The sequence below is a fragment of the Canis lupus genome, chromosome 11 (assembly GCF_011100685.1).
Source record: "Canis lupus familiaris isolate Mischka breed German Shepherd chromosome 11, alternate assembly UU_Cfam_GSD_1.0, whole genome shotgun sequence".
Classification (NCBI taxonomy): Eukaryota; Metazoa; Chordata; class Mammalia; order Carnivora; family Canidae; genus Canis; species Canis lupus.
Window position 1 is genome coordinate 64,401,687 of NC_049232.1, and position 19,060 is coordinate 64,420,746.

General features: G+C 39.7%; 1 protein-coding gene across 3 annotated transcripts in view; it reads right to left on the reverse strand.

Annotated features, from left to right (window-relative positions):
- Positions 1–1,066: 1,066 nt before the first annotated feature.
- The window catches only part of ELP1 (elongator acetyltransferase complex subunit 1), a 58,566-nt gene continuing 40,572 nt past the window's right edge, over positions 1,067–19,060 (reverse strand). For 2 of the 3 annotated variants that reach the window (XM_038553037.1, XM_038553036.1), the window contains exons 30-37: positions 16,674–16,736; positions 16,241–16,301; positions 14,721–14,834; positions 14,093–14,204; positions 10,232–10,359; positions 9,623–9,777; positions 6,847–6,922; positions 1,067–3,261 (exon numbers count right to left, since the gene is read on the reverse strand). In XM_038553037.1, the coding sequence (XP_038408965.1) occupies positions 3,194–3,261; positions 6,847–6,922; positions 9,623–9,777; positions 10,232–10,359; positions 14,093–14,204; positions 14,721–14,834; positions 16,241–16,301; positions 16,674–16,736 (777 nt within the window). In that variant the 3' untranslated portion in view covers positions 1,067–3,193. Of the gene's footprint in view, positions 3,262–6,846; positions 6,923–7,060; positions 7,462–9,622; positions 9,778–10,231; positions 10,360–14,092; positions 14,205–14,720; positions 14,835–16,240; positions 16,302–16,673; positions 16,737–19,060 lie in introns of all 3 variants that reach the window. The other variant, XR_005367131.1, reaches the window with a different exon arrangement.

A 19,060-nucleotide genomic window follows, 5' to 3' on the forward strand; every position in this document is an offset into this window, starting at 1 on the left:
CACACACAGTCCCTTAAGACCAGAGAGGCCCTTCCCTATCATCTTACAGGGCCATTTGTAAATGGAACATAGATTTTTTTTAGGACAGTTCCCAAAACATTCCCTGCCCTATCTCTAAACCTCAGCATCTGAACACTGGCAGGGAGCAGCATCAAACAGTGGAAAGAAATGGGCTTCAAACTCTAACTTGAAACCCTATTTCACTATCACCTGTGTGGCCTGTGTCCACTTACCTATAAAATTGAATCCTAATGCCTACTTCACACAGCTGATGTAAAAAAACAGAGATAAACACTGAAATACTAGTAACTGGCCTCTGGGAGATGATCACCAGAGCTAGCTAGACTTCTCTTATACAGGAGCCCCAAAGTCTTACATGTTTGTTTTTTTTTTTTTTTTTTTTTAAGATTTATTTATATTAGGGAAAGAGACAGGAGGGGAGGGGCAGAGGGAGAGAGAATCTCAAGCAGGCTCCATACTAAGCGCGGAGCCTGACATAGGGCTCCATCTTACGACCCTGAGACCACAACCCGACTCAGACGCTTACTAAGTCACCTCGGCGTCCCTTCCCATGGTGTAGTCACACGTACACCCAAATGCACGCATTCAAGCACTCACAGGAGCGGTAGGGCATCTCTACCATCCCCAGGGAGAAGCCCCTCAGAGCCATTGTCATAATATCCAGGTTTGCCCAGATGGACTCAAAGACTGAAATGTCCGGCCCTGGATCCAGGCCTGGTAAGCACGGCCGACTGGCACCAGCAAACCAGTAGGATTAATGTAGGCGCGAAGCACAGGCAAGGGCTCACGGAGCACAGAACACAAGATCAATACAGCGTCCCAAGAAGCCACTGCACTAGCTTTGACTTGTCTACAACGTCTTGGGTATTAACGGTTCCCTGGTGACTACGATGTTACTAATTATGACAGATGAGAAAGGACAGGAAGCCAGAAACTCCCAAGAGATTGTCCAGGTGGTGCTTCTAACAAAGCACATGTTGATGAGGTGGCAAAGAAGGCAGGAAAAAAAGCTGATTTTGCTTCCCAAGCTTGTAGTCACCTTAAATTACAAAGAATCATTAGTTTTATTTTTGAAAACACCCTCTCCAATTAGGACTATAAACAATGCCTGAAAGGTGAACACGTGTGTGTACATACATGGAGACATGTATGGAAAATGTATTTTAAAGTGTACGGCAGTGCTAAAAAATTACACCAAGCTACACTGGGACATAATAAAAACATTACCTCCTGCCTCAGTTTTTTTTTTTTAAGCATAAATTTAATGCACTTTGATTGTAGGAGATCGTCCTCTCCAAGTTTCCTCTTGCTGTCTGGAGCATCTGAGCCAAGCTGACTCAAGGGGACCAACAAAATAACTGGGGTTTTCAGCTTACTGCAGCATGAACTTGCTTTGGGACAGAGTTCCAATTTAGTGGTAGAATTATATATTCTTATCTAGAATCCTAACAGAGCCTTTCCCCAAATTTAAGTGTTCGTCACTTCCACAAGTTTCTCTTCTTCCCATACACTGCACTTTCCCCATGAATTCTTCCTTGATTTTGCCTTCAGTTCGGAAGGTCTGCTCCCACCTGCTGCTTCTCCAAAGGAACAAAGCTCCATCTTGGTCACAGGAAAGAGATAGTAATTGATAGTAATTTGTATTCAGCAAATTCTTTCTTGCTGCTTCAATACATTATCCTAAGGACATGGAACATCTATGAAAAGTCACAGTATTATCAAGGGACACATTTACTTCTATTTCCAATCCATCAGGCGTTGGGTGCCCTTACCATTGTCCTTAACAAGAGCACTCTAATATATTTAAAAAGTCATGTAGGTTACCATGTTCATTTACCCAGGTCGAAGAGTAGACATAAAGCACTTGCAGCCTTTCAGTGTGGGGCACTTAATTACAGCTAATCAATTATGGGTATGACTCCAAAAGTAGATTTCTACAGGGCAGGAAGTACCTTCTTTTTTCTCCTATTATTTTGTGAAAATTTTCAGACACACAGAAAAGTTTAATTATACAAGCAAACACACCTAGATGCTATAGTTAACATTTTGCTATTTAGGGAATGACTGTAATTACAATTCTGGGCCTATCTATACTCCATAATCGTTTATGTACAGTCATGAAGGCCCGGTTCCAATACTAAAAGCATGGAAGAAATTTTTAACTTTACCCAGGAAACTGCCACAAAATCATTGTCAAAATGAACTAAGCTTTTTTCTAGACTTCTCAAAAAAGAGAAAACATTCTCATTTTTTTTCCAAAGAAAATAACTATAAGACAAAGGTCAGTGAAGCACCATAAGGAAAAATAAATGAAATGGCTTCGACACTGACAGAAACCTTTTAGCTAAAGACAGCAATTTCTTGGGAGAAGAAAGGAACAACTTGCAACTGTGCACCACTGTTCACCATACCCAATGTGCATGATACTGGTTCAGAAATTCTAATCGGTTCCAGCTCTAACACTGCCAACTCATCAGCAGAAAATTCACAGGCGGGAAAAATAGTCCCTAAGGTGATGTGAGCTCAATGTTATAACTAGAAGCACCTGCCCTGGTAAGATGTAACAAAGTAACAGCTGTCAGGATCTGAAAGCTTAGAATTTCAAAGGATATATTTAGCTACTTATTCTGCTTTAGGTCAAGGTGAAGAAGTCCTTTGAGGGGTTAAATTTCACCAAATGTTTGTAGCGCTAATAGCCATGTTTTTTATATAATAAATCTCTCCTCCAGGAACATAAAAACAATTTAAAAACATTATTTTCTTTTCTTCACGCTTTTGAGGTAGAAGCCATGAAACATCACTCTCAATTAACTGAAACACAGATCAATTAATTATGTGACCTTGTCGAAGGTCCCAAAATGAATCAGACTGGGAGCTGTGAAATGAAAGCCAATCTTCTGATTACCATAAATAGTATGTGCTCTCAAACAGCATTAAACAAAAGAACAGTAATTCTTACAAAATGATGCAATATTGGCTAAAGCTTACTGGTTTGCTAAGGATTAAAATTATGCACAAAATAAAATAAAGCAGAACTGCTTGGTGTCTGCTCAGGTCCACTGTGCAACTCTGCACACCACTAAGGTAGATTATCGTTTTACTCTTCCCAGCTCCCGAAAGCCAGTCCTTGAGGAGGGAGGAGTGCAAGGAAAACCATCTCTGCTGGCCTCCATCACTCTAGAAGGCTCAGTTTCCACTGGGTTCTTTTGTTGATCTTCGGGGGAATAAAGAGCTCAGCATCTAGAAGAAAGGAAAGGGAAACTGTGACAGACACACTTTCCTGCTGGGGCAAGCTGAGGCAGTAACTCTGTGCTAAAACTGGGCGACTGGGCTTTGCAGCTATAAGATAACCAACAGAAAAAAAAAAAAAAAAAAAAAAAAAAGATAACCAACAGACCAGAGTTAATGTTCCTGTTACCCTCACAACCTTCAGTCTGAGTAAACAGCCTGGAGGCCCTGCCCCAAGAAAAAAGATTTCCACTTTGGGCATAGGGAAGGGTAGAAGAAAAAATGCCCACTGAGTGATACAAAGTAGAAGAATTTTCTATATTTTGAGAGGGAGGGGGTGGGGGTTACAAGGCCATATGTAATTATTAAATCTCATCAAACTGTATACCTACGATCTGTACATTTCACTACAAAATTTACCTTAATTAAAAGAGAAAAAAAATGTGGGAGCATGTTATTCGGTTAACAATTAATGAATAGAAAATACTTTTATGATAAATTTTATGAACGGGGGTGGTTGGGTGGCTCAGTGGTTGAGCATCTGCCTTTGGCTCAGATCTTGATCCTGGAATCCTGGGATTGAGTCCCACAGCAGGCCCCCCACCTGGGAAGGGGGGAGTGGGGGGGGGAGTGGCTGTTTCTCCCTCTGCCTGTGTCTCTGCCTTTCTCTCTCATGAATAAATAAAATCTTTTTAAAAATTAATAAATAAATTCTATGAATATGCCAATCAATAAAAATGTCCCTATAATATTTGTAGAAAAAAGCAAATGGAGGAGGAGGAGGAGGATACGGTATAACTGTCACTATTAGATAAAACTCCCAGGCCTTTTTCCTTTTTTTTTAAGATTTTTTTTTTTTTAAAAGATTTTATTTACTCATGAGAGACAGAGAGAGGAAGACATAGGCAGAGGGAGATCAGATTCCTGCAGGAAGCCTGATGTGGGACTCAATCCCGGGACTCCAGAATCACGCCCTGAGCCAAAGAGGCACACTCAACCACTGAGCCACCCAGGCATCCCCTTAAAGATTTTATTTTTAAGCAATCTCTTCACCCAATATGGGGCTTGAACCCACAGCCCTAAGATCAAGAGACATGGCTCCACCTGGGGCCCCTTTCAATCAGATTTGTGGTAGCAGAGATAGATATAGAGGTAGCTTAGATATGAGAAAATACGTATATATAAAGGCACTCTTTCTCAGCATTGTTTGTAATACACTTCCAACAGAAGGACATCTGTATTAAAAAGTATTAAGAATATTTAACAATGTGATAAAATAAGATGTTTTTAAAAATATGATTTTCATATACTTACGTGTACTAGAAATTATCAAATTTTAATACTCTTTGACATACTTTTCTGTACAATCCAGATTTTTACCACTAATCACATCAGCTTTATAATTTCATGTACAGTTAATATTTTCTACTCCCCTAAACAAAAAGCCAGATAGACAAAAAGACCACAGGAGATTTTCCTAATTTAAGGACACTGATACTGGAAATTCATTATCAGCAAGGTCCATCATTTCATGTGAAATATTGACTAAACTTTAAATGATCTTAAAAAGAAAAAAGAAACAGGTTATGAAAATAAACTATTCTATTTTTTAAAAATTAGACATAACTATAATTACATTTGATTTTTACACTTAACTAAGAATACCAACCATTCACTTTTTAGCAGGAAAGTAATTGTTCTGACAAACTGTAAGACAAGGCACAACATCCTTCACCTTTCCATGTTTGAATTTCTCTGTACAAGAGTTACGTTTGCAAAAATACTTTGAGGGTCTTATCAATTTTCCAAGGACTTTTCTTAATCTTTTGATAGTCATTCCCATTTGAAGCACTTAATTTGTTATCAACTATAACTAACAAGCCCAACTCAGCTACAAAAATTCAAGCACTTTTCTGAGAACACTTTAATCCATTTTATGAAACCCTACATTTTTGCAAGATTTACAACTGATCTGCATGATACTGGGCTGTAAATGTGAAAGAGAGAAAATGCCCATCATGTCACAGATCCCACTCAGGGATGTGAGTGTGCTTAACTACTCACTTGTACCCTTAGCTGGGAGGGGCAGTTGAGGCATCTGTGCATGGGGCTTTGTCAGTAGTTCATCTGCCTACTTTTAGAATATGAGAACCTCTCTTCTCCTACACCATCTTGTAACCACAAGGACACTGATAATACTTATGTATTCAGATACTGAAGACCCTCAAAATATTAGTGTCTTGAAGGCTCAGCTGGAAAATGCAAGGGCTCTTTGATAAAGCCACCAAAATACTCTAGGGAAAGATGTCTAGACTTGACCTCAAGGTCAGCAGCAGGCCAATAGTGAGGAAAGTGGGGCAGAAATCACACCTAGATTGCAGAGTACAAGCTGAGCAATTACCAAGCTGCCTCAGATCTAAGATGAACTCTTAGCAACTCAGAACACTACGTGTATGTCAGGACTGATACAGCAAAAGCAGTCAGCCTTCAGGAAGAAGGAGAGATAGGAGCATAGTAGTTACTGTCCAGATACATGAGCCAGGCTGGATGGAAAGTAGATCATTTATTCCCAGGAGCAACATAAGCTATTAAACTTCAAACTTACTGTATACTCCAAAGGCTACTTCAAATGTCATCAGAATGCTGGTATAGCATAGCATTTAAAGGAAAAAATATTCAGAAAATACAAATTACAGTAGTAAAAACTCCCAATTATTTCAAAATATACCACTAACTTCTGAAAGAGGCCGGTATGCTTGATTGAGCCACCTGCAGGGTAAATACTCAGGCACCAAAAAGATCTGTTTCTAACCAAATTTAAAAAAGAAAGCCTTTAGGGCTTTTAACTTTTTTAAATTTATTTATTTATTTTTATTTATGATAGTCACACAGAGAGAGAGAGAGAGGCAGAGACACAGGCAGAGGGAGAAGCAGGCTCCATGCACCGGGAGCCCGACGTGGGATTTGATCCCGGGTCTCCAGGATCGCGCCCTGGGCCAAAGGCAGGCGCCAAACCGCTGCGCCACCCAGGGATCCCCTAGGGCTTTTAACTTTAAGGGCTCTGCAGTCTAATTGGGAATCATCTCCCTGACCAATAAACAAAACAAAACAAAACATTTTAGGTAAATTTAAATAGGAAATGTAAATGAAATGCTAACATTCTTTGGTTACAAAGAATGTAACAAATTTTATTGTTAATCCTGAAGATGATTATGAGAATGTCCCCAAGATGCAATGCTTAACTGCCAAGAGCCAAAATGATGATTCAGAAGGATCCTTAAAATATATATGTAAATTGGACTGTTTAGACTCCAACTTCAACTGTGATGTGTTTGTATGGACAAGTGTACACCAGGGTATGGGCAGTGTTATGTCAAGATAATCGTTTAAAAATTCATATGTTTAATGTCATGTTGGATTGCCCACCCCTCCCATTCTTACAACTAGAGGCACTAAACTTTTATTAAAAAGTCATAAAATTGAGGGAAAATTGTAGTCAATACCTGATCTCTCCTCATACTGTTGACCTTCTCAACACTTATACAAAGATACTCCTTCTGCTGAGAACTGTGATCATGAAAAGGAAAAAATACTAACCATGAACTGGTACTGAAGTCTTCTGTTGTTGATAGGAGGCCATGATACTATTTGCAGTAGAATTGGGACCTAGAACCTAAGCAGAAAGTAATCAGGAAAGATTATTTTATATTTCTAATGACTACAGATACCAAAAGCCAAACTTTCACCAGCAGTAAATACGTCATTTTCATGGTATCAAGCATAGTTATTCTCTTTTCCTTCATGATTTTACTTTGCCAGTTTTCCCAGTCTCAATTCAGATGTCCCAATCTCCTTTCTTCCAGAAGAGAAGGTAATGATAAGAAGGTAACTGTCTTTTCCAAATAAGCAAGTCATACCCTGAGGGGAGAAGTACAAGATGCTATAGAATACAGAGTATCAAACTGCACTCAAAGATTTGTGGGAATTTGATATTAAAACAAATACTTGCATATCATGGAGTAGAAAGGAAACTGTGCACACGTGTTCAAGGTAAAACAAGACACTTCATAGGAATTCTGTGTCTGTATAAGCCTCAGGGGGCACTGGCCATCCCTCTGTTTTGTCTTCACTTGGCTCAGCATGCATATCCTTGGGGGCACCTTCTCAGCAGCAATGTCTTGCTCAAAGCACTTCCCCAGGACTCACGGGATCCTGTACAAGGCCATTACCACAATTTACCAACCAGAGCAAACACAGAATTCTAGTTTTATTTCCCCAGAAGACTCTTAAAGTTGGTGTCTCAGAAATTAATATGATCTTCAGCTATCAAAAGGATTGAAATCTTGCCATTTGCAATAACATGGATGGAGCTAAAACGTATTACGCTAAATGAAGTCAGTCAGAGAGAGACACATACCGTATGACCTCACTCATATATAGGATTTAGGAAAGAAAACAGATGAACATATGGGAAGGGGGAAAAGAAGAAAAGGAGAGAAGGAAACAAGCCATGAGACTCTTCTGATAGAGAACAGAAGGCTGACGGAGGGACACGGTGGGGAATGGGCTAGACGGGTGATAGGGCCACTTGTGATGAGCACTGGCTATTATATGTAAGATGAATCACTGAATTCTACTCAGAAACCAGTACTGTATTGTAGAGTAAGTAAGATTTAAATTTTAAAAAATTAAAATACGATCTGAATAGAAAAGAGTAGGGAAGAGAGCAGGGAAGAGCATAGGGAGGTACAATAAAGTGTTAAAGCTTCAAAAAACCAGTATAGTTTTGAGGATGATCACATTTCTTCTAGGAAATAGCTATTTTAGTAAATTCAAATACTTATGGGGTGCTGATTCTCAACTTTATTTTTATGGTATGCTATGTGTGCTTCCATCTACCCTTTCATCTAACCTTCAGAGCAGTCTAGTGAAGTGTATACGGCGGTCTATCCCCATTTATAACTGAGGAAACTGAGGCCCCAGTAAAGCTCAAGTGTTTCCAATCAGTGAGCTCAATACCAGTTTCTCCCCAGGCTCCAAATCCTCCCTTCTCTACAGTGCTTATGACGCTGGGACTGGGAGCCTGAGAAACCATCCCACCTTTGCCACCTGGCTCACTATGCTCCACCCACAGCAGACACCCGACAGAGGGCAGGGCTGGAAAAACAGGGGTGCGCTCCTTGTTTTCACGCAACACCTCTTTACCCTGGTAGAGGCTGTTTATTCCAATTTGCTTATTTCTATAGACTTAGAGCCATCGTGCCCCCTCAGCAATATCAGCACCAGTTGGCTGGCACCCCTCCTTAGAGGGTTAAGAACCAGCTCAGCAAGGCCCCACACCCAAGCTTTTAAACTGTAATAATCCCAAATTCTTCCTTTGTTCTCTCATAGTTACTATTTTGGTGTTCCTTCTCTGTGCGCCCTTTTGCCTTTTCAGTTCTCTAATACTTGTTCAATTAGTTCCATATATTAAATTCTCTCTGCTAAAATAATAGCTGTGCTTGTTTTCCTTAATGGACCAAGCCCGACACACCAGCCTTTCTAAATCAAAACAGAAACTCAGAAACTCTTAACAATAGGCCTCAGGTGTGAGAGACTGAGCAAAGGTATACACAATAAAGAGATGGTAACAATTCAGCATTCCTGATAGGACACAACTGCCTTAAACATAAGTAGCAAAGATCCTCATAACGGTAGATAGAAGTGTTAAGTCAAATTTTCCATAAAACAAAAGGGAAAGCAATTGTCTGAGTTACTTTTGTTGTTGTTGAAGATTTTCACAGAGAGTGTGTGTGAGAATGGGGATAGGGGCAGATGGGAGAAGTAGAGGGAGAAAGAATCTCAAGCAGACTCTGTGCTGAGTATGGAGCCCAATGTGGGGCTCCATCCCACAACCCTGAAATCGTGACCTGAGCTGAAATCAAGAGTCAAATGTAAAAAAAAAAAAAAAGAGTCAAATGTTTAACCGACTGAGCCAACCAGGTGCCCCTGTCTGGGTTACTTTAAAGAACTCTGATCCCCTCCAAAGTCTGAACAGGGAAGTAAGAGGCCACCTGTGGCCCCAGCATCCCCCTTCTCCACTCCGATTTCACTGAAGGCGGGGGCAACTGTCTGACTTGCCTGTCATTTCCATGACAGCTGTTTCACATGGATAGGAGAAATAAAAACAAACTTAACCTAGGCCAAGGTGTAGTCAAATAGGAAATCTTCTTACCAACAGGTTAAACATAAGCCTAAGGTAATGCAACTACAGCATACTATGTTTTTAAGAATAAGAAAATTTTTTGCTTTGACTTTTAAGAGACTGTGTGAACATAAGAACCTGCGAAATGATTTTTTAAAAATGCACATTCTGTCTCTGAGGAAAACTTACAGGTGTAGCTGAATTCTGCTGGTGGGTAAGAGTCCAAATTTCTGGAAGTGACCTTTCCATCAGCTGGAGGGTATCTTCAAAGGCCTTCTGTAATTCCCTTCCTTGCTCATCAAACTCAAAGAGAAAGAGCATCTTTAAAATATTGTGTACTTCATCTAGAGAAGAAATTTGAAAAAGTGGTTACTTGGGTCCCCAGCTCCTTGCTGGATCATATCATGGTTTCTTTCCCAAGCAAAAAAATATTTAATATCACACTATAGTTGCTATCTCCCACATTTTTCTTCCCAAATGCTGGAATAATTCAACATTTCTACTTCAAAAAGAAAAAGGAACATACTGGGGCCCAAGCAGGAAGCAATGTCTTCATAATCCATTACCTATACTTTGGCTTTGGCACTGATGTCTCCCACAGTGCCTGGGCGGGGGGCCAGTGAAGGAAGGCTTCTAGGTTACCAGCTAAGAGTGGTTCAGGAATGTGCCCTGAAAGGATGTTTCCTGCCGAAAGTTTCTGTCTTTCCTCAAGTTGGGAAAACTACTTTAATTACCACTGAACTCTGTGCTATCCATTCACTTTTTTTGGAGCAAGAGTCACCAGTATTGAGAATATACCTTTCAGTTTTTCAGTGCTCTGTACAATTTCATTCAGTGCCTCCAAAAGGGCCAGATCCTCCAGTGGACTCCCTTCTTTCAGGCTATGCTTCTTCCGCTCTGCTTTGCGGCGGTTCTTAGATGATCGCCTATTAGAAGACGTTAGAAAGACGTTATAGAAGGGGCTCTTTTTGCACTGAATAGATTAAAATAAATGTACCTGTTGGCCATCAAAACTTTCTGAGAACCCAGAGAGTCTATAGATGGTATGTATATTGGGGAAAAATGGTGATGAGGTGTTAGGAGTAACAGCTAAAATAAATTTGGGAGAGGCAAGTCTTCAAGGCAGGAAGTAATAAAGAAAACCCTAAAAAGTAGTATCTGGTCTTGAAATTCTGATTAAAATACAGAGTAGGGCAGCTCAGGTGGCTCAGAGGTTTAGTGACGCCTTCAGCACAGGGCGTGATCCTGGAGACCCAGGACCGAGTCCCACGTCGGGCTCCCTGAGTGGAGCCTGATTCTCCCCCTGCCTGTGTCTCTGCCTCTCTCTCTCTCTCTCTCTGTCTGTCTCTCATGAATAAATAAAATCTTTAAAACTAAATAAGTAAATAAATAAAAATAAAATACGGAGTAAAATGAGGTTATATCTGATAATGAGAGCTGGAAGAAAAACGGAAGAACCAACTTAAATTTTAGAATAAAAAACAAACTTAAAGGCAATAAAGTAAAATTTAAATTAGCATAGTAAAATTTGAATATAATAAAGTATATATGAACAATTACAGTTACACTCAAAACCATAAGATTGCTAGGAATAAACCTAACCAACCAGGCAAATGATCTGTACTCAGAAACTAGAGAACACTCATGAAAGAAACTGAGGACACAAAGAAATGGAAAAATTTCCATGCTCATGGATTAGAAGAAAAATATTGTTAAAATGTCTCTGCTACCTGGAGCAATCTATATATTCAAAGCAATCGCTATCAAAATACCATCACCTTATTTCACAGAGTTGGAACAATCATCCTAAAATTTGTATAGAACCAGAAAAGACCCTGGATAGCCAAAGGAAGGTTGAAAAATAAAACCAGAACTATTGGCATCACAATTCCAGACTTCAAGCTCCATTATGAAGTTGTAATCATCAAGACAGTGTGGTACTGGCACAAAAACAGACACATAGATAAATGGAACAGAATAAAGAACCCAGAAATGCACCCTCAACTCTATGGTCAACTAATCTTTGACATGGTAGGAATGAATATCCAAATGGAAAAAGACAGTCTCTTTGACAAATGGTGTTGGGAAATTTGGATAGCTACATGCAGAAGAATGAAATTAACCATTTATTTACACCATACGCAAAAATAAGACTCAAAATGGATAAAAGACCTAAATGTGAGATAGGAATCCATCAAAATCCTAGAGGAAAACACAGACAGCAACCTCTTTGACCTTGGCCACAGCAACTTTTATTAGACATGTCTCTAAAGGCAAGGGGAAACAAAGGTAAAAATGAACTATTGGGACTTTGTCAAGATAAAAACTTTTGCATAGCAAAGGAAACAGTCGACATAACCAAAAGACAAGCAACAGAATGGGAAAAGATATTTGCAAATGTCTTATCAGATAAAGGGTTAATATCCAAATTCTATAAAGAACTTATCAGGGGGGGCAGCCCGGGTGGTGAAGCGGTTTAGCGCCGCCTGCAGCCCAGGGTGTGATCCTGGGGACCCGGGATCAAGTCCCACATCAGGCTCCTTGCATGGAGCCTGCTTCTCGCTCTGCCTGTGTCTCAGCCTCTCATTCTCTCTCTGTGTCTCTCATGAATAAATAAATAAAATCTTTAAAAAAAAAAAAACAAAAAAAACAAAGAACTTATCAGGGTAGCCCCGGTGGCGCAGCAGTTTAGTGCCGGCTGCAGCCCACGGCGTGATCCTGGAGACCCGGAATCGAGTCCCATGTTGGGCTCCCTACATGGAGCCTGTTTCTCCCTCTGCCTGTGTCTCTGCCTCTCTCTCGCGCTCTGTGTCTCTCATGAGTAAATAAAAAAATTAAAATAAATAAAAAATTTTAAAAAAAGAATTTATCAAACTCAACACCCAAAGAATAATCTAGTCAAGAAACAGGCAGAAGACATGAACAGACATTTCTCCAAAGAAGACATACACATGGCCAACAGACACATGAAGAAATGCTCAACATCACTCATCATCAGGGAAATACAAATCAAAACCAGAATGAGATATCATCACACTGAACCAGTCAAAATGGCTAAAATCAACAAGTCAGGAAACAACAGATGTTGGCAAGGATGTGGAGAAAGGGGAACCCACCTACACTGTTGGTGGGAATGCAAGCTGGTGCAGCCACTCTGGAAAACAGTGTGGAGGCTCTCCTCAAAAAGTTGAAAACAGAGCTACCCTATGACCCAGCGATTGCACTACTAGGTATTTACCCCAAAGATACAAATGGAGTGATCCGAAGGGGCACCTGAACCCCAATGTTCATAGCAGCAATGCTCACAAAAGCCAAACTATGGAAAGAGTCCAGATGTCCATCAACAGATGAATGGATAAAGATGTGGTGAATATATATAACGAAATACTACGTTAGCCATTAAAAAAAAGAGAAAGAAATCTTGCCATTTGAAATGACATGGATGGAACTAGAGGATATTATGCTAAGGGAAATAACTAAATCAGAGAAAGACAATTATTATATGATCTAACTCATATGTGCAATTTAAGAAAAAGAGAGGATCACAGGAGAAGGGAGGAAAAAACAACAAGACAAAATCAGAGAGGGAGACAAACCATAAGAGACTCTTAATCATAGGAAACAAACTGAGGGTCTTTGGAGGGGAGAGGGATGGGCGATGGGATAACTTGGTGATGTAATGAGCACTGGGTGTTATAAAAACTGATGGATCACTGACTTCTACCTCTGAAACCAATAATATATGTTAATTAAATTTAAATTTTAAATAGTCAAATTAAAACACACACACACACACACACACACAAATCCTGTATCTTTCCTGCTCAGAGGCCTTTAATTATGCCACTTGTCTTGTCTGGGACTCTGTTGTCCTGACTCTGAAAAGCCCAGTTTCTAGCTGCCTCTCTTCTTGTTTCTGATCACCCTACATAACCTCAGAAATCTCTATTCTGAATTCCTAAAGCAATATTCAGTTTAAATACACAATCTTGCATTTTATGTTCCCCAAGGATGACTATAAGTTCTTACCTCCTTAAAAGTTTCTGGTAATATCCACTACAACTAGCATATGGGTGTTCTGCATAAGCATGATGACCTCTTCTAATCCTGACTTTGAACTGAGGATGCCTACAATCTTTATCTTTTTTTTTTTTTTTAAAGATTTTTATTTATTTGAGAAAGAGGTAGCACATCCAGGGGGAAGGGGCAGATGGAGGAGAAGCAGACTCCCCGCTAAGCAGGGAGCCTGATGCAAGACTCGACCCCAGGAACCTGAGATCATGACCTGAGCCAAAGGCAGACACTTAACTGGATGAGCCACCCAGGTGCCCCTCTTTATAATCTTTTAATGTTTTCAGTGCCTACACAGTCCAGTCACCTACTATTTGTTAAATGAATACATAATCAGATGTCATAACAATTGAGTACCAGTGTAAGGGCCTCATGCGCATGGGTAAACACACAATCCACAAAGCTAAGCAGAAAACATTTCCTAATTTCTTAGATATGTGGGGAAAGTCCTTGCACAAAACTACATCCTGGTCTTGAGAACTGTCCTCTCTCTCCCCTGCACTGTCCTATTGAAAAAGAACCTACTTACTTGCAGTTTCTCCATACACCCAGGGCATGGTCAATGTGCTGAATAAACATGATACATACGCTGATATCCTGGAGTTGCTATGGGAGTATTTGCCACTCATGTCACTGCCACTCAAGACACTGCTAGTTTCAGAGAAGAGGTCTGACTCTTGACCCTGGGGCACCTCATCATCTAGAAAAGAACAATCAGAAACAGAATGAAAACTCCCTGCTAATGTAGGTTTACCTTCAGTGGGGCAAGTGGAGTATAGTTAACCGGGACATAGCTGAGGATGGATGAAAATTCTTACAAAGTAGATCGCAAAGTGAAATGAGAGAATACTAAATAAAGTTATTACTACCATACACCATCACACCAATACCAACTCATTTTTTCTTTTCTTTCTTTTAAAGCAAAGGGACAAGGGCAAGGAGGTTCATTTTGTAAAATGTACGTCAGCTGCTCTGCTTGGTGGGGATGGAGGGAATGTGTGGTAGAGCTCTTCCCATTTATGATTGCTTAGTCCTGCCTCCAGCACCCCCCCCCAACACACAAAACACAGACATACACGGCCCTTAAGGGGTTTCAGAGGGCACAGATGTCCCCTGGCATGGTAATCACATGTCAGGAAGCACAATAAGCCACTAAGACAAAGTGTGATGTGTCCCCACCGGGCCAGAGCATCAATATCTTCACGCAGACACTCACCCAGATTCACCTGCTGTGCTTGCTCCTTGAGCTCTCGAACCACCAATAAACGTTTTTTATGGCGACTGAATGTGGCTGTCTGAGAGTCCAGAAGTGCCATATAATTCTTCTGGGCTGGGGGTGCAGATAGAAAATAATTTGAGCAAGATGTTTAAGAGAAAAAAACTAGGAGGGCAGTGAGGGAGTAAGAATTTAACAAAATGAAACAGGTTACTTAGGTTTTCCAAGTAAGATTTTTTTCTTATTGAGAATTAACCTACAACGTTTTAGGAGAATGAACTACATGTACATTGAGATTTCCAATCTCAGAGTTCATCAACATCATCCTGGAATACTTTCTGCCTTTAAATTGATAAAATCACCAGAACAAAGACTAGGTATCTAACTTAGGAGTGGACTAGCAAAGAAAAGGAATGTACAAGTAAGCTGTTAACAAAAACAAAGGACAGTCACTGAGATGCTTCCTAAACATGGGTATTAGGCCTATGCAGACAAATAGTGAGCATTTTTCTACATGCTCATTAGGGGGAAAAAAAATCTAAGCAAGAGCTGGTTCGATGGACAGTTGCAGGGTCAGGACTGAAGCCTTCAGTAACCAGGTAGGGGTACCTAGGTGAATGATACAGAAAGAATCCTCCCATGGTGCTAATGAAGATGGGAGAGGGGGATGCAGGCAGGGTAAGTATGTGAGTATCTGTACATGGCCCAAAAGTCAGATCTCAGAGTGAACTGTGCTTAAAAAGGCAGAGCTTACAACCAACCCTCATCCCTGGAAATTTCTGTAAGCCAAACTGATGTCCTGCTTTCCCACTCTACTTTTAAGGGAGTCATAGTGATCACCCGAGCATTCCAGAACTGGTAAAACTCAATGTACAAATATACCCTCCACCTAGATTTACTAATTATTTACATTTTGCCGTATTTTTGGCTTCCTGTTTTTCTCCATACACACAAGAGAACTATTATTTTTTTGTGGAGCCTTTTGAGAGTAGGTTGCAGATATGATCCTTCCCTCTTAAATACTTCAGAACATCTCTCAAGAATAAGGATATTATTATGATCTCACGGGTTGTGGGATTAAGCTCTTAGGCTCCACACTCAAAGGGGAGTCTGCTTGAGAGTCTCACTCTCGGCCCCTTCCCCCACTAATAAATAAATAAATCTTTAAAAAAAAGGACATTATCTAATATAAGCACAATACAACGATTAAATGCAAGAAATTGGCCACTGACAACTCCATTATCTAATATCTAGTTCATATTCAAGTTTACCAACTATTCTCAAATATAAAAATTCTTAACCATATCATATGATGTGTTTTTAACACTCAAATATATTGTATATTACCCATTTAACTGTTTAGCTTATTTAAAAATCCTGGTCAGAGTTAAGTGTCACACCCAGTGGAGAATTCTGATCAACTCTCTGTAAAACATTATTAAAGTGTAATAACAGAGTGAGTATTCGTTGTTCCCCACGTCTACACTTCCAAATGTAGGATTCTGAGATGTAACCCTTACCTTCTAAGATGGAAGGTTTTACATTGGTTTCTATTATATCTGGTCTGTTATATTTATATACCTAAAAAGAAAAATACAGTAATTTTAGGCAAGAAAACTGTAAGTCACTATAGAATTAAGACACTAGGAAGGAAATGGATCACTTTCAGAGGTTACGAGGTATTTTCAAGAGAAGCAGGCCTCTACAAGGTAGCTAACAAACATTCAAGTAATTTCAGTAAAAATCAGTAATATTTCACATTTAAAAAACTAATTCCAAACATCAAGAATAAAGGTTTTAAATGGTTTTAAAAATCCTTAGACCAGGAACCTATACTCTTACGACTTAATTTCATTAGCCTCAGAGGACAAGGGATTCCAGCTGACCCCGTCTCCACTGCGCTCTCGCTCTGCTAAGCACCCAACACAGGGAGGACTTTAAAAATTTTCCTACCAGTCTCAGAGCTTCTTCCCAGGCAGCTCCTTCCAATAATAAGAGCACAGCTTCTTCATAATCCTGACAAGGAAACATCAAGGGAGAGAACAGGTGAATGGAGCAAGCGTGTCAGATGCCACCACGACAAAGTGCAGAGCTGCCTACAGAGCGGGCTCTCTGCCTTCCAGCCTGTCCCTTGTAGTCCCAGTTTCTAGTATCATGTCTGGCCTAGAGTCCAAGGTGATGCAGATTCTGAAAATAACTATAAAAAACACAGCCTCATCTCCTCTCATCCTTGAGCATCAACACCACTACAGAGGTACAGAAATCCCATGTCTTGGCTACACCACTCAGTTTGATTCGGCAGATTTAGGGGCTTCTATACTCGTCTGTTTGCTCTTCAATGTTTATTTTTTCTCCAACTTTTATATTGAAAAACTTCAAACTGAACTGAAAAATGAGTGTAATAAACATGAGTGTAGCACACACGTGCATATCCTAAGTCTTCAAAAATTTTTGATGCTTGTAGCTTTACTAGTAAAAATGTTTGAGCATGTGCCACAATATATAATTATTGTATTTGTAAAGCATATAAAACAAAACATTTTTATATGTACATTTCATGCTTATTTATCTTTATACTATTATAGCTGGCATACAATGTTATTATCAGTTTCAAGTGTACAATATAGTGATTTGACCATTGTGTACATTACTCAACGCTCACCACAGTAAGTATAGTCACATCTGTCAACACACAACCTTATTAGAATATTATTGACTATACCCTCCAAGCTGTACTTTTCATTTCTGTGATTTATTTTATAACTAGAAGTTTGTGAAACTGGAAGTAAACAAAGCAAAACATATTTTTTTTAAATTATCTTTTTTAAGTGGGTGGTGGTGAGGCCCAGAGGGAGAGGGAGAAAAATCTAAAGCTGGCTCCATGCTCAGTATCCAGGTGTTGTATTTTACCTTTTTAAAGGGTAAAAAGTTTAAAATCTGTTCTTTGGGGCGCTTGGGTGGCTCAGTCAAGTTAAGCATCTGACTCTTGGATTTCAGCTCAAGTCAGGATCTCAGAGTTGTGACATCAACCCCCTCACTGGGCTCTGCACCAACATGGAGTCAGCTTGGGATTCTCTTTACTTCTCCCTCTGTACCTCCCCACCACATGAGTGTTCTCTCTCTCCCTCTCAAATAAATAAAATCTTTATTTTTTTTTAAAGTGAAATACTTAAGACAAATGGTTGGGTTTCTTCTAGTAATCACTGTCATAAAAAGAGGGAAGATGAGTATGCATTAGGTTAAAAGAGACTTAAGAGACCTAAGATACAAAATGTAATACATGACCCTAGATAGGAACCTATTTTGGATCAATCTACTGGAAAAATTTTGGAACCATTAAGGGGACTTGAATTTTAGTTATTAGATAAATTAAAATGTGTTAACAGAGAAAGATGAAAACCACATAAACTAAGCAAATTTAAGAACAGCACAGTATAATCTCCTTTTCTTTAAAAATGTACATGTATGTACCTATGTGTGTGCACAGAGAGAGCATTCTAGGAAGATTTAGAAATTGGAGGGAATAGCAACAATCTCTTGAGTGATAGGAATGATGTGTTTTGTTATTTACTTTCAGCATTTTATTTATTTTTAAAGACTTTATTTATTCATGAGAAACACAGAGAGAGAGAGAGGCACAGGCACAGGCAGAGGGAGAAGCAGGCTCCATGCAGGGAGCCTGACTCGATCCTGAGTCTCCAGGATCATGCCCTGGGCTGAAGATAGCGCTAAACTTCTGGGCCACCGGGGCTGCCCAACTTTCAGCATTTTAAACAATCTACAATACATACATACTACTTTAAGTTATTTTTAATTAAAAATATTAAATAAAATAAGTATTTTCGGGCAGCCCCGGTGGCGCAGCGGTTTAGCGCCGCCTGCAGCCCAGGGTGTGATCCTGGAGACCCGGGATCGAGTCCCACGTTGGGCTTCCTGCGTGGAGCCTGCTTCTCCCTCTGCCTGTGTCTCTGCCTCTCTCTCGCTCTCTATAAATTAAATAAATAAATAAATAGATAGATAGACAGACAAATAAATAAATAAATAAAATAAAATAAAATAAAATAAAATAAAATAAAATAAAATAAAATAAAATAAAATAAAATAAATTTTCTTCCCAGACCCCAATGCATATACCACACTAACGGGCCTAGACCACAGGTCCACAAACGGACATAGCAGGGTATGTGCTGTTTGACCCACAGAGAAAGAGTGAGAGAGAGGGAGAGGGTTTTACTGAGGTGGCAATCACATGACATACAAGCACAGTAAAGTGTACAATTTGTTTCTGCCAACAGATCCTGTCCCTGTACTTTAAATAAAACCACCACTTTGCACCTAAA